This window comes from Pogoniulus pusillus, chromosome 29 (assembly GCF_015220805.1).
Source record: "Pogoniulus pusillus isolate bPogPus1 chromosome 29, bPogPus1.pri, whole genome shotgun sequence".
Taxonomy (NCBI): Eukaryota; Metazoa; Chordata; class Aves; order Piciformes; family Lybiidae; genus Pogoniulus; species Pogoniulus pusillus.
Window position 1 is genome coordinate 49545 of NC_087292.1, and position 16495 is coordinate 66039.

General features: G+C 49.1%; 1 protein-coding gene across 1 annotated transcript in view; it reads right to left on the reverse strand.

Moving 5' to 3' along the window:
- LOC135188360 (fer-1-like protein 4) overlaps nt 1-16495 on the reverse strand; it is a 44234-nt gene that overhangs the window by 12550 nt on the left and 15189 nt on the right. Inside the window, exons 19-37 of the mRNA XM_064167754.1 lie at nt 16216-16316; nt 15575-15662; nt 14276-14392; nt 12189-12341; nt 11769-11952; nt 11153-11277; nt 10650-10784; nt 8702-8875; nt 8342-8458; nt 7841-8002; nt 7444-7603; nt 6335-6438; nt 5821-5952; nt 4792-4840; nt 3616-3722; nt 3318-3449; nt 2501-2611; nt 1920-2047; nt 1289-1459 (exon numbers count right to left, since the gene is read on the reverse strand). Of these exons, the coding sequence (XP_064023824.1) occupies nt 1289-1459; nt 1920-2047; nt 2501-2611; nt 3318-3449; nt 3616-3722; nt 4792-4840; nt 5821-5952; nt 6335-6438; nt 7444-7603; nt 7841-8002; nt 8342-8458; nt 8702-8875; nt 10650-10784; nt 11153-11277; nt 11769-11952; nt 12189-12341; nt 14276-14392; nt 15575-15662; nt 16216-16316 (2450 nt within the window). The remainder of the gene's footprint in view (nt 1-1288; nt 1460-1919; nt 2048-2500; nt 2612-3317; nt 3450-3615; nt 3723-4791; nt 4841-5820; nt 5953-6334; nt 6439-7443; nt 7604-7840; nt 8003-8341; nt 8459-8701; nt 8876-10649; nt 10785-11152; nt 11278-11768; nt 11953-12188; nt 12342-14275; nt 14393-15574; nt 15663-16215; nt 16317-16495) is intronic.

A 16495-nucleotide genomic window follows, 5' to 3' on the forward strand; every position in this document is an offset into this window, starting at 1 on the left:
AAATTTACAGAGAACTGGCCAAAGACACCAAAGAATCCATATTGAACAAGGCCAGGGGAAAAGAATCTTGCTGCTGACAATTACTCACTACCAGAAAAACTGAAAGCAGTCAAAGTCACATCAATATCAAACAAAACCACCAATATGAACATATTAAAGAATATTTTGCTACTCCATGCAAATAAATTAGTCCACAGGAGAAACTAGAGCTACACAGGAAGCTGGGAGAGCCTAAAGGAGATGTGTGACTTGCAGTGAATTTGTAGCATGGCATGTGCTCAAAGGATTCACAGATTGCATCAGGATGGATGGAACCCGCACAGGGCATTTTGTCTACCCCACCCCCACCCTGCCACAGGCAGCAGGGATACCTCCAGCTACAGCAGGCTGTCCAGGGCCACATCCAGTCTGATCTTGAATGTCTCCAGAGACAGGGCCTCAACCACAGCCCTGAGCAACCTGTTCCAGGGTCTCACCACCCCCACTGCAAAGAATTTCTTCCTTATGTCCAACTTAAATCTATCCTGCTCATTTCAAAACATTGCCCCTCATCCTCACTCCAAATAGTCCTTCCTCTGCTTTCTTGTAGGTCCCCTTCAGATATTGAAATGCAGCTCTAAGGTCTTGCCAGAGCCTTCTATTCTCAGGCTGAGCAGCCTAAATTCTTCTGGCCTGTCCCCATAGAAGAGGTGCTTCAGCCCTCTGATGATCTTCATGGCCCTCTCTTGTGTTGGCAGTCTCAGAACTGGACACAGTACTCTGGGTGAAGGTTCACCAGAGCCAAGCAGAGGGGCAGAATCATCTTGCTCAACCTGCTGGCCACACTTCTTTTGGTGCAGCCCAGGATGCCATTAGCCTGGATGCATTCCTGTGCAAACTACTCTAGGGGATCCTGCTTTGGCAGGGGGCTTGGACTCAATCTCTAGAGGTCCCTTCCATCCTCTAAGGTTCTGTGGTTCTGTGTGTCTTGGTTTCATTTGCACATTGTTGGTTCATGTTCAGCTTCTCACACGCCAGTACCCCCATGTCCTTTTCTGCAGAGCAGCTCTCAGTCTCATCATCCCCCAGCCTGGATTGATATTGAGGGCTGCCCTGACCCAGATGTGGGACTTGCACTTTGAACCTCATGAGATTCTCTTCAGCCCACCTCTCCAGCCTGTCCAGGTCCCTCTGAATGGCTCCCAACCCAATATTGTGCATGCAAGCTTTGTCCTGCAAAGCTGTTACCCACTTAACTGGTGGGCAAGAAGGAGGTCTGGTAGCCTGAAGGTGTCACACCGTTACTTACATATCGTACTGAGAAGACACTCCACAGTTGGCCCTGTGCTTGCTGTAGAATCGATTCTCCAAGTCAATCTTGGTCTCCCCAATCAGATCATCAGATCCAACCAAATCATGGTCAAATATTGCCACAGTGAGTTCTGACTCCATGGGAAAGGAGGCTGTCAGCTCCACAACTCTAGGCAGAAGTATATGAAGGAGGGGGTGCAATTAACAGAGGATGGCAATGAAGCGCATACTCTGATTTGATTACCCTACACATTTAAGAACTGTATTTAACAACCTAAAGACTTCTGATAAAGTTTGGTTCTACATAAGTTCAGTGAGTGCAGTTTTCATGTTGAAACAAAGGAACCCTTGGCTAGAGGTCTTGGAGCTAGGGGGGAAAAAATATCTAATGTTGCTGCTTAGCTTTCTCCTTTGACTTTTAAGTCAAGCCCTTGGGAGTGCTCCCCTCCTAACCCAGCATTGCTCATTCTTGTAATAGTTGAAAGCAAGAGACATGCTCAGCACCTTTGTGTTACAGCACAAGGTTCTCCAGTAGAAAGGAACAGAAGACCACACATGCTGGGCCACAGCCTGAGCCCCAGATTTGCATTATTCCTGTTAAACCTGTTGGAGTAAAACTTGCTGCATACTCTCCAAACACAGGATTGAGCTGCTTTGGGATGTATCGTTCCTTTGTGTCCTTCTGCTCCTTCCCCACAGTCACCACCACGTAGGGGTCTGCCTTGCCATTGGGATCTGCTGGAGACAGGTTCATAGCCTGGAACACAAAAGAGGTGCTGCCATGTATCAGCTGCAGAGAGCAACCTGCCCAAGAACACTGCACAGGCCTGAGACTGCTCAAGCCCACTGGTTAAGTCACTCCAGCAGCTGTCCTGGAAGTGATGGATGTTACTTGTTCCCATGCAGACCCACACTCAACAAGCCACTGATGTACACAGCACTGAGCCACCTGCTTGCTTAGCACCCCAAGTACATGAGAGGAGCTGAGAAAGGCCCATCTGGAATTTTGGCACCTCCTGAAGATACAAAGCATTGCAGGTTCCCCATGGACAAGACGTAGCTGACTTCCACTGAGCTGGCAGAGACTTCAAGCTAGCACCAAGCCTTTCATAAGTGTCACTGCTCAGATTTGCTGAGCAGAGAATGGCAGAAGGTCCAAAGGGAACAACAGACCTTCAGGTATCTACTGCCGCCACCACCCCAGGCTTACCTTAACAACGTAAACTCTTACGAGGACCTTGATGGGTCTGTTCCTTGGAGTGCCCTGGGAGACCTTAGGCTCCAGGCCAGCTTCCTCAGTGGGGTAGACATAGAAGGACCCCTGCAGAAAAGACCTTGTGAGTAGTCACAAGACACAAAATATCTCAGGTGGGATTTGAGCCACCAAGAGCAGCTTCACCTGCCAACTACAAATACAAGAGCCCTCACCCTGTGCAGACCACAGACATCCTCTGCCCACAAGGACAGGCCTTTCTAAAAGCACTGTGTTCACATGGCACAGCCAGGCCACATTTGCAAGTTAGGATACAGACTGTCAGATAAATGCCAGAAGATCTGAACATCCCCAGGCACTTTGGACCACCACAGATATGGTGCGCCAAAAGTTTTCTTGGTGATTTCTTGAAACGGTTCCTGCAGTTGGTATTTTTGAGGCTTCAGGAGCTCCTGGGTGAGAGAAGCTTCTTTTCAGCAAGTTTTACTAGTTTTAAAGGCTGCTAAGCTATCTAATTCTTCTTTACATACTGAACATTCCCAGAGGCCTCGACCAGAATAAGCGTCCTTTATGCTTTGTGTTTTCTTCTTGCAAGAGCTAAACAAGCCTAACAAAGCTGCACTTATCAACTAGCAAAGAGAGCAACACACAATTTCTTCAGCAGGCACCACCAGTACCGTGGCCATTCTGCACATCACCTTGCACATACCTACACTCTCCAAAACTCTGCTGATGGCAGCATGCTCTGAAGCACAGGTTGCCCTAAAGATTTTCTTCCACATGTTCTGCAAATGTCATTCACATAGCACAGTACCTTGTACTTCCCCACAAAATGTTCATCCTCATTTCCATCTTCATCCTCATTTGCTTTGCCACGATGAAGGGGGAAAACACACAGCCAGTCCTCAAAATTACCAAACTCATTTTCCAGCTCAGAGTTGTAGATCTGAAAATAAAGCCATTTCGGGCCTTTCCTGCCACCTGAGAGAGGAGGTGGGGCAGAAAGCCCACCCTTTCCCTGCTTCAGCCATTGTACCTGGTCCTGCTTTACCCTTGTATGTTACGTGAAGAAAGGGCCGGGCTTGGGCCCATAACTGTCACCTGATAATCACCTGAAGGGTGGTGATGATCTTCCTTTTGGGCTGGATGGGTTCAGCTTCAATTACTGCCTCATCTTCTGCTTCCAAATCAATGGAGGATGCATTTAAATTCCCTCCATCTAGAAATGGCAATAGAAGATCAGGGAATGCTCTGATCTCTCACACCATCTCAAGCATCTGTCCATGAACTGATCCCAAGTAACAGCTTTCACTTTCACCCAAGGCCTGACAGGTGTCAAGGTAGCAAGAACTATCACAGGTGTCCTTATGGAATCTCAGGCTACTAAATAAGGTATGGCACACAAGAATCAGCACAGACTTGCCTGCCTGAATAGCTGTTTAAGAAACAAGTGGGCAGCAATAAATGGAGGAAGGTGGCTGGGCCAGTGCACAGCTTCTGTCAGGGAAGGCACAGATGAGAGCTAACCCTCTTCTTTGGATGGAAGCTTAGTCAATGGACTGCTGTTTTGCACTGATGTCTGACTGAAGCAGGCATCTATCCTGGAGAGAGCAGAGCTTGTCCTTTCTCTGGGGCACCAGCAAAAGAAGGAAAGAGAGGCTGCATCCGTGCCCCATTTCCCAAAGACTCCGTCTAGATCCCCTGAGTGCTAGTGGCATGCAGTTACCTTCCAGCCCTCTCCTTGAATAGGATTTGCATAATTTCTAGACTTCCTGCCTCACCTCCCCAGGTTATTGCTAGGAGAGTCACTGCTTACATCTCTGCAAAGATGAGCCTGTGGCTGCAGCACTGCTCTCGAATGATCCCTTTATTCTCACTGTCTTTTTGCTATGTCCTGATGAATCCTGTACCCAAGGTGAGTATCCCACAAGCACAGACTCGCTCTTTCCATCCTCTCTCCATCCCACCTTTGTCTCTTCCTCTCAGCCTGACAATTCCATGGCTCTTGCAACTGATTTTCCTGCAGGTTTTTGCTCATTAAGGAAGGGTCTTGTTCCAACGCAGTCTGCCAAACTTTTCTGAGCAAAGTTTGTCATTTCCAATTTGAAACAGCCTTCGTCAGCCCTTGTGAATGTTCCCAGTCCCTGTGCTCCTTTCTGTATTGTTTTTGCTCAATGTTGCAAAGCCATTGCCTGCTCAGATCCCATTCCCACAAGCACGGCACCATCTGGGGTGGTGCAAGTCCTGGCTCTTCCCACAGAAGAGCTCAGTATTGCTAGAGGACTCACCTGCATCATTCAGGTCATCATTCTCAGCATCTTCATCATCACTGTGTGTCTGAAACACACACATCAACAGTCACCCTTGGCAGCAAAGGCCCCTCCATCAAAACACAGGGCTCTATCAAAAGTTTCCTGCCAGCAGAGCCAGCAATACCTAGCTTGAGATCACTTACAAAACAGAAAACCTCTGGTTGGAAGAGACCTGAAAGCTCATCCAGTCCAGCCACCAACCAACTTTAGGGTCCGTCCTAAACCATGTCCCTAAGCATCAGCTTCACAGGCTGCTTAAACACATCCAAGGATGGCGACTCCAGCACTGCCCTGGGCAGATTGTTCCAAGCTTTGAGAATCCTCTCTGGGAAGAAATATTTCCTAGTATCCAGCCTGAACCTCTCCTGGGACAGCTTAGAACCATTTCCTCTGCTCCTGTCCCTTGCCACCAAAGAGCAGAGGCTCTCCCCTCCTCACTGCCACCTTCCTGCAGGAACCTGCAGAGAGCAATGAGCTCTGCTCTCAACCTCCTCTGCTCCAGCCTGCACATCCCCAACTCGCTCAGCCCAGCTGCTCCAGGCCCTTCTCCAGCCTCACTGCCCTGCTCTGGACACACTCCAGCACTAACCATTGCAGATGGGTATCCAACAAGTGCCTAAATGACTTTTTCTTCTTCCCATATCCTCGTGCTGGCTTTTAGGACTGGGATTTAAGGGCAAAGGATAAGGAAGGATTTTGCAGCAGACCTGTTACCATAGCATATCTTGGGAAGAGAGGAAGAACAGACAGGAGGCAGTATGAAAGCCTCTGCTAAATTAGCAAGGTCACATTTTGATGAGTGTCTCAATAAAAGCCCATCTGTGCTCCCAAAATCCATTGGGCACCCAGCTCATAGCCTGCTGATATCAGTGCACTTGGCAAATGCTCAATAACTACCCACAGATCCATGCTAGAAGTGCTCCTATGCCAGTGCCATTGAAAGCATCTTCCTCAAGCCAGTGCAGCTACTTTTCCCCTCTACTGGCAGCTGTCATAAAAGATAACCTGATTGTAGAGCTCCTTCAGAGACTCGTAATATTTGGACCACCAATCCAGTTCTTCCAGATCTGGTTTTTCCTCTTCGTATTCATCCTCCTTCTTCACAAGTCTATCAATAGGAATTTTCTTCAAAGGAGCCTTAAAATAACAGAGAAAAGGGATCAAAGGGAGGAAACAAGCACTCGAGACACACACACACTTCTTTAGTGCCCTGTGAGCCTCTGGCAGAGGCTCAGATTTCAGTCAGAGGCACAGAAGGTGCAAAGCTACCTGCAGCCCCAGGTTGTATTTTGCTACAGAGGTAGCAGTTTTTAAGGCAGAAGGGAACACAGCTCTGTTCCCAGTGCCCCCAGAGCCCAGACAGGCAGCAGTGCCAACAAGCAGGCTGGAGAGAGCAGTGTTTGGGTCTAGATCAAACAAACGGTGGGTGAAATCTAACTCTGAACTTCAAAACTTTCTTTCTGTGTGTCTGTAACCTTCAGTGGCCTTCGAAACTTTCTGGGCCAGATACACCACTCACCTTCACAAGGCTCAGGGGGTGAGTGCTGGGACACGGATCAGCAGCTACCAAGCCAACATTTACCACAGTCTGAGAGGGAAGGTGTTGGGATGAGACTTTCTGAGCTGGGGAGAAAGAGCTTCATGTTTTTATGCATTTATTTCTGCCCACTGTTTCCTAGTTTTTGGCCATTTGTTATTCCACAGGAACACTCTCCCTGTTACTCCATTACAGGGTGATTGTTTTTAAAATTTTAGGTAGCAGACTCTATAAAAATAGTGTAGGAAATCCAAGTACAGCGATGAGACTGAGTGCTGAGACTGGGCACCATCATCATCATGCTTATTGCTGATTCCCAGCAATTCAGATTTTTGAGATACAACCTCTATGCTTGGAAAAAAACACGTGGTCAGTCCTTTGTGCTGTCTTTCTTTACATGCTTCCAGAACAGGATCTCTGCCTGCTGCTATTACAGAGCTATTTGGCGAACCCATTATCCAAGGAGCAGACCTTGACCTAATGATATGAGAGAAGCTTAAATCTTTCAGTCCTTCATCCTAGCAGACCAGCTCTCTAAAAGATTGATGGAGGTCCAGCTGGGAACAGCTCTCCTGTCCATTTATGCAGAGGGTTAAAAAAGTTGCACACAAGAGTAATTTCCAGGCTAAATATCTCTGATTCTAGACACAAATCTTCCCCAGGGATATCTTCCTGTCCACTATCCATCTCCAGCTAAATGTCTGATGGACTAAGACATCTTTGTGAGACATTCTCCCTCCTCTACAAAGATGAACTGGTGTGGTGGAGAGGCAAATATTAAGGTTAACCTTAGGGAAAAGCTGTAACTTGCCCTCTGCCATCCCTGAAAAGGGATGCTAGCCATTAGACAGCATTTCATGGCTTGGCTGCTGCTTCTTCTCAAACATCGGTCTGGAACTAAGTGCTGCAAGACCAGGATCACAACCTGCCTCCAACCCTAACACACCCCACATTGTGCTTTAGCTGGGCTTCTTAACAGCTCTCAGGAGAAGATTTGTACACCTGTCTAGGAGGGAACAGAAGCACCAGGGATCTCTGCCACTGACAGAACCTGCCTGCTGCTTCCATGGGAACTTCACCAAGCAGCTCACCTTTGGGTACATCTTCTGGTTCCTCCTCCAGCTCTCTAGGAGAGAATTTCATCACATTGGACACAACATGTGTACCCACCAGGACAGTGCGCCCAAATGCCCGCTTTTCCACCACAAAGATGCTGAGGGGAGGGTGCAGGTAGACCTGCTCTGGGAGCTCCTGCAAAAGAACCACACCCGGGGTTCACAAAAGCAAGGGCTCTACGCATGGCAGCCTTGCAGTGACAAGCAATGGCTGAAACTGCTCTCTGTGGGCAGTTTCACAGAGTTTTTGACCTGTAGCTGTGTGGCCATGGGAGAGCAAAACCCCAGGTGCAGCTCCCCTCATGCTCCCTTGCCCTGTGAAGACAGGTCACATGTGTGGGATGGTAAAGCATGGCCCCCACTTCCCACTCACCACATCCATGTACTTGACCAATTCTGTGAAGTTGGGGTTCTCTTTGTACATCACAATCACTTCCGACTCTACCTTCTTGCCAGCACATTCAATGATCACCTGGGGATGATCCACCTCAAACAAGTTCACCCTCTTCAGGTGCCGCAGGCCCCAGAACAGGATCTGAAGCACAACACAAAGGCCCTGGTCTGCTAAGGACCTGGCAGGCACAGCACAGCCATGCAGCCTGCAGATCTGCCTGGTGCCGCCATCTCCTCACTGCACAGGACGCAGACCCCTCAGGTGAGTGAGGCCACTCTCCCCACTCAGCCACCCAACAGCTCTGCTTGCTAGGATGGTTTCAAATCAGACATCTCCATTTCTGGTGTCTGCTTAGGTCTCAAATGCCCATTTGAGTTCCAAACATGATCCTGCCCCAAACCCTGCCCTCTGCACAGTCCAATTCTGCCATCCACGGTGGGCAGCCCAGTCTGAAGGCCAGCCCAGCAGAAGGCAGCGCACCTCTATGCGGAACTCCTTCAGCAGCGGGCGGATGCCCTCAGGGATGATGAATCGTCCAGCATTGGGGGCTCCCAGGTAATTGGGCTCCTTGGGCTCCACATCCTCAGGCACCGATGGCTGAACAGGTGGAGCCAGGGCACAGCAAGTGATGAAAGCCATTTCTAGTCCATGCCATGCCCACTCTCCCTTCCCTCCTGATCTGTGTTCATAGGGTCTGTCCCTCCAGCCCCCCTTCAGTTGAAGTCAAGATCTGGCTTTCATCAAAGAACTCTCTGGTGGGTCTGTTGCAACGAGTTCCTCACTGACATGGCTCTCCTCAGAGAGCTGGCAACCATGCGCAGCTTCCTACAAGCCCCTTACCTCCAAACAGCCGCTGTAATCCAGTTCAATCAGCTCAAAAGCAGCAATGAGCTCTCCTGCTGCCTTGATGCCTTTGTAGATATCAAAGAACTGCAGAGTAGGTTTGGTGTATGGCTCATCAGCCAGCTTCACCTGTGGGACAGCAAAGGCCTGGCCCAGGAACTCAGGGGAGCCCTGTGGGAAAAGAGTGAATGAGTCAAAGTACGGCTGTGTTATCTCACCAGCTCAAAGGCCACCACTACTCCCAGTCAGCTGGGAGAGCAAAAAATCACTCTTCCACCTTTGCCATCCTCTGGTTTGATTTTCTCTGCTCTATCCAGAACTAGGAGCAGATGTGATATGCCTGACATAGTTCCTCTGAACTTTTAGTCCATCTCCATGCATAACTGGGCCAACAGCCTGGGACCAGGCACTACACGACTTCAAAGCTAGATCAGGTTGCTCAGCATCTCCTCCAGCCAGGGTTTCAGCATTTCCAGGGACAGAGATACCACAAGCTACCTGAGCTCCAGGCCTAACACTTGCCCTCCTTCTCAGTGAAATTTGCTTCCTTATGTCAAAATGGCTTTTTTTCTTATTTCAGTTTTTGTCAGCTGCCTGTCATCCTGATGTAAGAGGGAAGAGTTGGTTTGTGTGTGATCAGAAGTTGCAACAAGCCGATAATCACTAGGTTACTAAAGAAAAGATCCAGGGGAAGGAGGGCTTGCAGCTGTGTGCACAAGCGGTAGGGAAAGATGGTGTTCCAAAATTAAAGAACAGTTTGGTTCTGCTTGGTTCAGAATTCTGGGATGCACTGGACACAAGTCACAGAATTCTGAACACATATAAACCAAGAGTGTGGGTGGGTAGGTTGGAGCAGCACCAGTCTCACCACCACGCTGGTGTGTTTCCTGGTGGGGATGCCTACCTTCTGAGATGGTAGCCGACCAGCTCTGCTAGCTACACATCTCAGGACCTCTGCTGACCCGTGGAATAGGGTGAGTATAGCCTGCCCTTTGATCAATAGAGCTGCTTGGGATTGTTTGTCATGTCTTATTCAGCACTGTAGTTTCTCCATACGGCTGTGACAGGTGAGGCATAGGTATTGCATAAAGACCTTTCTCATGTTTAAGCTATAATAAAAACATTGAAACTGTTCCCAGAGGGAGGTACCCATGTGTGAGAACATTCCCTGGTCCCAAAGAACTCACTGGAACACCTGCCCCTGGGCATCTCCAAAAGATGTTGTCTTACTCCACGTTTTCTGCCCTCTATCATCAAGCAGCTGAAAGTGGTAATATGACACTGTCTTTGTCTCTGCCTTTTCCAGGCCAAACATACTCAGCTACCCAGCTCTTCTCACTCTGTCTTGTGCTTCAGCCCCAAACATCTTGCCGGCCTCCTCTAGAAACACTCTAGTATGTTAGTGTTTGACTCATACTGGAAGCCAGGAAATGGACCAAGGAAGGCTGCTGAGCTCCACAGGAGAACGCAATGCAAGTGAAGCCATTCCACTTATGGTACCAAAGTGGCCCCATGAGAGGCACATGACTGCAAAGTACTAATGGAGAGAGGAAAGGGAGGACTGCAGAGGGATGGAAGAAAACACCTGGAAGACAGAAGGGAAGGAGTAACCATAACACCATCTCCTTCCAGCTATGAATACTCTGCAATGTCAGCCTGCCAGAGAAGACAGGCAGGCAGTTGGCAGAGGCACAGTGCCTGCCAAGCACTCATCAGGCTCTGCCTCAGGGCATCTCTAAGCACACCAGCAGCTTTTACGCCAGCTCACAGTCAAAGTCTTAGCCTCAGCCACAGGCCCAAGGACTCAGCACCACCAGCAGACCAGGATCCAGCTGAGCCATGGAAACCAACCAGAGATGAGGCTGCTAAGTGCCTGCTTGCTGCACCCACACGGATCTCCTACGTGGTGACAATGCTAGCAGGAGGGCAGCACAGCCATACTTACAAATTTACTGTGGCTGAAAAGGTTGATTATAATGATGGGGGTCTCTGTTTTCAGCTCTTCTTTTTTCCCGTCAATAATCAGCTGGTCAAACAGAAGCAGCTCGTTCCACATGGGGCTCAGTGTCTCCTCCAGCATCTGCAGAGACAAGAAACTGGAGTGTACCACAGCCCGTGGAAACAAACCACAGGGACTTTGTGGTTTGGAGAGTGAGAAAGCATGGGCTCATCCCCTCAGTTAGCTGCACTGAGATGGGACCTGGCAGGAGGGAAGATGGTAAACATGTGACATCAGCACTTGAGGCAAACTAGCACATGCCAATCAGCCCTTGATTTATACGTTTTTGTCAGATGTTCCCTGAACATAGTCACCACCCAGGGCACACAAATGACTCATGTCTGAAGTTCCAACATTTCCAGAAGGACTGCCACATCACTGGCCTTTAATCAGCTAGGATGATTTTTCTGTCCCCAAGAAGGCAGAGGGAAGAATTTAAGTGTTCTCACCCTGGTTGTTTGGCTGTAAGTTGAAAACACCACTCTTGCAAATGGATCTGAAAGGCCATTGTCATCTGCAGGGAGAATCCCTCGGGCCTGATATAGATGGGCTCGGAGCTGGAAATAGCTGAAATCTGGTTTAAAAAAAAAAAAAAAAAAAAAGAGAGAGAGAGAAGAAAGGTGCCAGTTGCCTAAACCAGCCCTGCATGAGGCCAAGAGATGCGTGAAGAGGGACAGTCAGGTAGAAGTGGGCGCATCCTGCAAGGAATGAGAGGCATGCACTGAGGTTCTCAGAATGCCAGCACATACCAAAACCTTTGCCCAGGTAAGACAATCACTTCTGGGCAGGACACAACATGTGAAATGTGCAGTGATCTGCTGGGAGCACCTGCCATGGGGAAGCACCACCTCAAAGGGGCAGACCTCGTGCTCATTGCCAACTTGGCATCAGATTCAGTGCCTACAGCTCTAGCTATGAGCATGCAAATATCTCATGAGACCAAACTGGACATGCCTTGGAGATGGTAGATCAGGTTCTGCTCCTCAGACACTGACCCCAGGGCACACTCACCTCTCTGCTCTGTTATTCATGCTTAAGCCACAGAAAAGCATTACCCACACTCACCATCCCTGCTGAGCCGGCTGGGAGGACTGTAGGCTGAAAGCTGCACTATTTCCTGTCCACTCTCAGAGAGGTATTTGAACTCCTTAGGCATCTCTGCCAAACAGTTCTTTGTGTATTTGGTTATCCCAAGCCACATGTAGAGTTCCAGTTTGGCAAAGATCTCACCAGTGTGTAAGCCAGGGACCTGAAAGCACAGGAGGTTTGGCAGGTGTCCCATCTCAGCCATGAATCCTCAGACCAGGATGATCAGTCGTCAGCCAGTGACCAACCGAAAAGCACAGGAGACAGAGATAAAGGCAGTAATAGAGCAAGAGCACTATTTCCTTGTGAACTCCAGGAATTAGGAAAGGAGGGCTGGAAGCAAGGAGGGAGAAGCAGTGAGATGCAGTCAAGAGTGCCCTATTTTAGTATAAGCCTTGCCTTCATTAAAACCGTCTGGATCTTTGCACAGTCCTTGCCCTTCTCCTCTTCAACTACTGAGTAAAGGATGTTCTGTGCGGGAACTCTTGCATACGCCACACGCCTGTTGTTGCTGAGCATCCAGATAAGCACATCAGGAAGAGTGCACTGGGGCTAGAGTGAGAAAAGAGAGGAGCCTCACAGCACAAGAACAGCACATATCTTGTTCTCCCTTGATGATGCAGTGAAAGCTTCATCTGCTTGCTGGCTGCACAGCGATTTGGAGATCCAGAAGAAAATGAGAGCCTAAGATTGCAGACATACTTCTGGAAGACTCTGGCACTACAGCAGTGCATCTGGCACTTATGCCCCACACACTCCCCCAGTTGGATGTGGGAGAGATTCAAAATGGTAAAAGTGAGAAAATTCCAGGGTTGAGACAAAGACATTCGAAGAGGCAAAGCAAAACCCGTGCACACCAGCACACAGCAAAGTGCAACAAGGACTTCATTCACCGCTTCCCATCAGCAGGCAGGCGTTCAGCCATCTGCAGAACATCAGAGCTCTTTAACACCTAACAGTTGCCTGGGTCATCCATCAATGCTGCCATCCCCAGGTCCTTGTTCCCCTAGCTGTATGTGCTAAGCAGGGCGTCATATGATCTCACATATCCCTCTGGTCATTTGGGAGTCAGCCATCCCAGCTGTGCCACCTCTCAGCTTTTTGTGTACCCCCAGCCTGCTCACTGCTGGGGCAGAGGAGAAAAGCCCTTGGCACCAAGCGCTGCACAACAGGGACTAAAACATCCCGCTGTTAGCAACACCGTTTCCACCACGGATCCAGCACACACCACACACCAGCTGCTCTGGACCGGCGCAGCAGCTTTCTTGCAGAGATCTGTGCGCCACTCTGGCTTCCATTGGAACGCCAGCACGGTGCACTCAAACACGTGCCAGCGCTGGGTGCAAGGAGCTCACACAAGGCTGGGGAAGTGGCATTTTACCCTAAACCTCTGATAGGAGCTCGAGTCTGATCCATGGGAAGGAGCCGCATTAGCTGGCATCCCCAAAACGAGTACCCCACATAAAACTGTGTGTCAGGTTGAAAGCAGTACTTGCAATGAAGCAAACGCACAGAAAGAAGCAATTACTTCTTTTACATTCCAGCCCAAACTCTATTCCCCATCTTGGTTTCTCTGTCATTAGCATTTGCACCTGTACTTGCAGTTTTGCAGTACTGAAGTAGTTGAAGCAATTTATTACTGAGCCACATGACCACCAGCCTCCCAGCAGGGATTAAAAGTGGCAAGCGTACGGGTTAACTCCGCCGAGACAGCAACACTCCCACCTTGTTGAAGGGAGCAAAATGAGAGGAGGTTCCTCTGTGTGAGGAGGAGCAGCTGCAGCCAGCCTGTGAGACTGAAGCGTCTCCTCCTGCTGATGTAAGGAGTGACATCTTGGTGCTAAAGTCTATCTTCACATAGCTAAAGGTGTGAAAAATATTTGATTTTACTTAGTGAAAGACTTCTTCGAACTGCCACAATCTGTCCTCCTGACTGCAGCACACGTTGTATTCCACTTCACACTTCACAAAGACAATGATTTTCTGGAGTTGCTTAAAATAGAGCTAGTGAAACTCGGAAAACAGACAGTTGGCTATGGATGAAAGGTCTTATTTCAATGGAAGTATAAATTTGCATAAAGCATCCAGGGTCAGTCCCAGAGAGAGTGCAGGCAGCACAGGCAAGACTGTCTTCCCAAGCAGACTACTCAGTCCTGCTGGAGGGTCTGGCCAGGTAGAGAGGGCAACGAGGACCCAGTGGCTTGGAGGTGGCCCAGCTCTGCCTCCAACCCGTTGCTGAGCTGCTTGGACCCCTGTTCTGTCCCCAGCAGCCCTGTAAATCTGCCAAGTCTCATCTGTCATAAGAGCCACTACGTGAAATGCAGTGATTTCTAGAAGCTGAAATTTGGGGTTTTACAAACAAGGAAAGGCAGCAGAAGAAAAGCCCCAATCCAGGTTAGCAAGAGCCCCAGCAGCCAGCCCAGTAACATCGCCTCGTCTATACCTCTAAGCTGCACAGACACAGGGTACCCTGGAAGCAGCTGTACCTCTTTAGCCATGAAGCGTAGTTTTGCTAGGACCCTCTTTATCTCCTTAACCTTCTCCTTGACATTGGCTCGAGTCAGTTGCCGCCTCACACGGAGCCCCTGCTTTGCACACAGGATCTGAACAGAAAGCATGGCTATCAGCACGTGCCATGATGCAGGCATGTCACACTGACACCCTCACAGGGCCCCTGGAGAGAAGCACTCACGTCCATTCTGCCCCATCATGCCCTGACCTCCACCACAGCTTCACTTCCCAGCTGCTGAGAGCAAACTGCCACATGCCTGTCAAGAGCTGCGGAGCTCCAGGTGTCAAGAGCTGCAGACTGCAGCCACTCATCAGCTCTGCCAACAGGGGTAACATGAGCTTTGGCATCATTTGGGGCAGAAAGATAAGGAATAAACATTTCAGAAGCTGGTGGTCCAGGGTTCCAGATAGTGCCTGAGGGAGGCTTTGCACAGGGAGCAATTTGGGGCCACAGAAGTATGGGAATATGAATATGCAGGAAAGTGAATGATGCGCCTGGACTTTCAAGCCCACATGATAGTGTACGAATGTGAGGGAAAACTTTGTGATGAACCAAAGCTAATAATGAAATTCAGAAGTAATTTGGGATGCAAACCCATGATAAAATGGTATGGCCAGAAAACTCATCTCTTGGAATGGGTCCTCTTTCAGAGTCTAAGACTCTTCACCATAACTCAAGTGATAATGTGTGGGGAGGCAGAGGGAAGAGATCTGGGATCCAGACAAAACTAAGTTTTATTTCCTTCTGCTGTAATTGCACTTTGGGAGGCCTGTCAAAGCTTCATAGTCTGATAGAGACTGCATACAGCTATGCTCTGCTGCTGTGCTGTGATAGAAGCTGTGTAATGTTCTTGTTCAGCTATCCAGTTGTGTCTGCAGGGTTATGAGTGCCTAGGTGTTGCCCTTTTGGGGGACAGGCAGATGACTAGCTGTGGTAGATCTGCTAGGTGGATACTCAGCTTACAGGCTGAATTTCCAGGAACAATGGATAGCCTGCACCAGAAGTCCTCCAGCAACATCCTGGGCAGCAATATGCATCTGCTCTGCCACAAGAGAGGAAAGAGGGCATCGGGGCACAACATCTGCATAAAACTGCTGTAACTGGTCCCTGCCACTGCTGGAAGCTGTATTGTCCTGAGCAGTAGTGGGACATACTGCAGTAAAGGCCTGTGACTGATACTTTGACTCTTAGCCACAAGTTTCCTACTTAACACCAGTTCTAGCTGGTCCAGAAGCATCCCTCAGAGTGGAGAACACACAGCCCCACAGCTTACGATATTGCGCATCAGGAATTTTGTCCGACATCTGTCCAGGCTGTTGGGATGTGCCATGGATTTTCTCTCCATGCTGAGTGAATATTGCCTGCAATGAGAAGAGCAGCACAGGCTTTGCATGTCCCACGCCTAGTAGGCAAAGCAGTTCATGCAGCACAGGCTCCAGACCCCTGGTAGTAATCCAGTTGCATCAGAAACTTCCCTCTCTGCAATGCCCTCTCCTCCACAAGCTCTTGGATTCAGAAGGTGCATTGCAGATTGCTCAGCACCTGAGGCTCCCTCTCTACTGTCACCATCACAAGACTGAAGCATGGGCTTGACGCCAGTGGACAGCTGCAGTGACTGCAACACTCATCTCTTGTCTGGTTGACTGAAGAGTGTGAAGGAAACATCCTAACATTTAGAAAACATCTACAAGTCCAGAAACACCAAGGCTGTGGTCTGTGGCCCCTGTGCTTCCAGGACTGGAGTCTATTCTCCAAGCCAGAAGAGCTACAGGGTCCTTTTCTCAGGTCATCCTGGTTTCCTTCTGCTCAGCCACCTCAAGAGGCCAAGAGCAGCCTGCGCACAGCCTGGGTAGTATATGATACAGCCTCCTAACATGAAAATAAGAAATCTTAGGAAATCAGGGACATGCCAACCTGCATCCAGCTACAAACTCCTCCAGCACCTCTCTGAGTCGCTCTTCTGCTTTAGCCTTTAGCCTTCTCATGAGCTTCTCCACATCATCCAGCCCCTGCTCCTGTGGGGAATGAAGGAAGGAGACTTACAAATTTTCTCACTGTTAGAAACTTTCCCAGTAGTTAAGAGATTAGGAGTTTAGACATAAGTAAAAGTACTCTTGATTAAGCTTTACACATGAAGTTAAAGCCTTGAGCTTGGTAGTGGGAAATAGAAGGCAGCAGCTGCAGGCAGTACAGC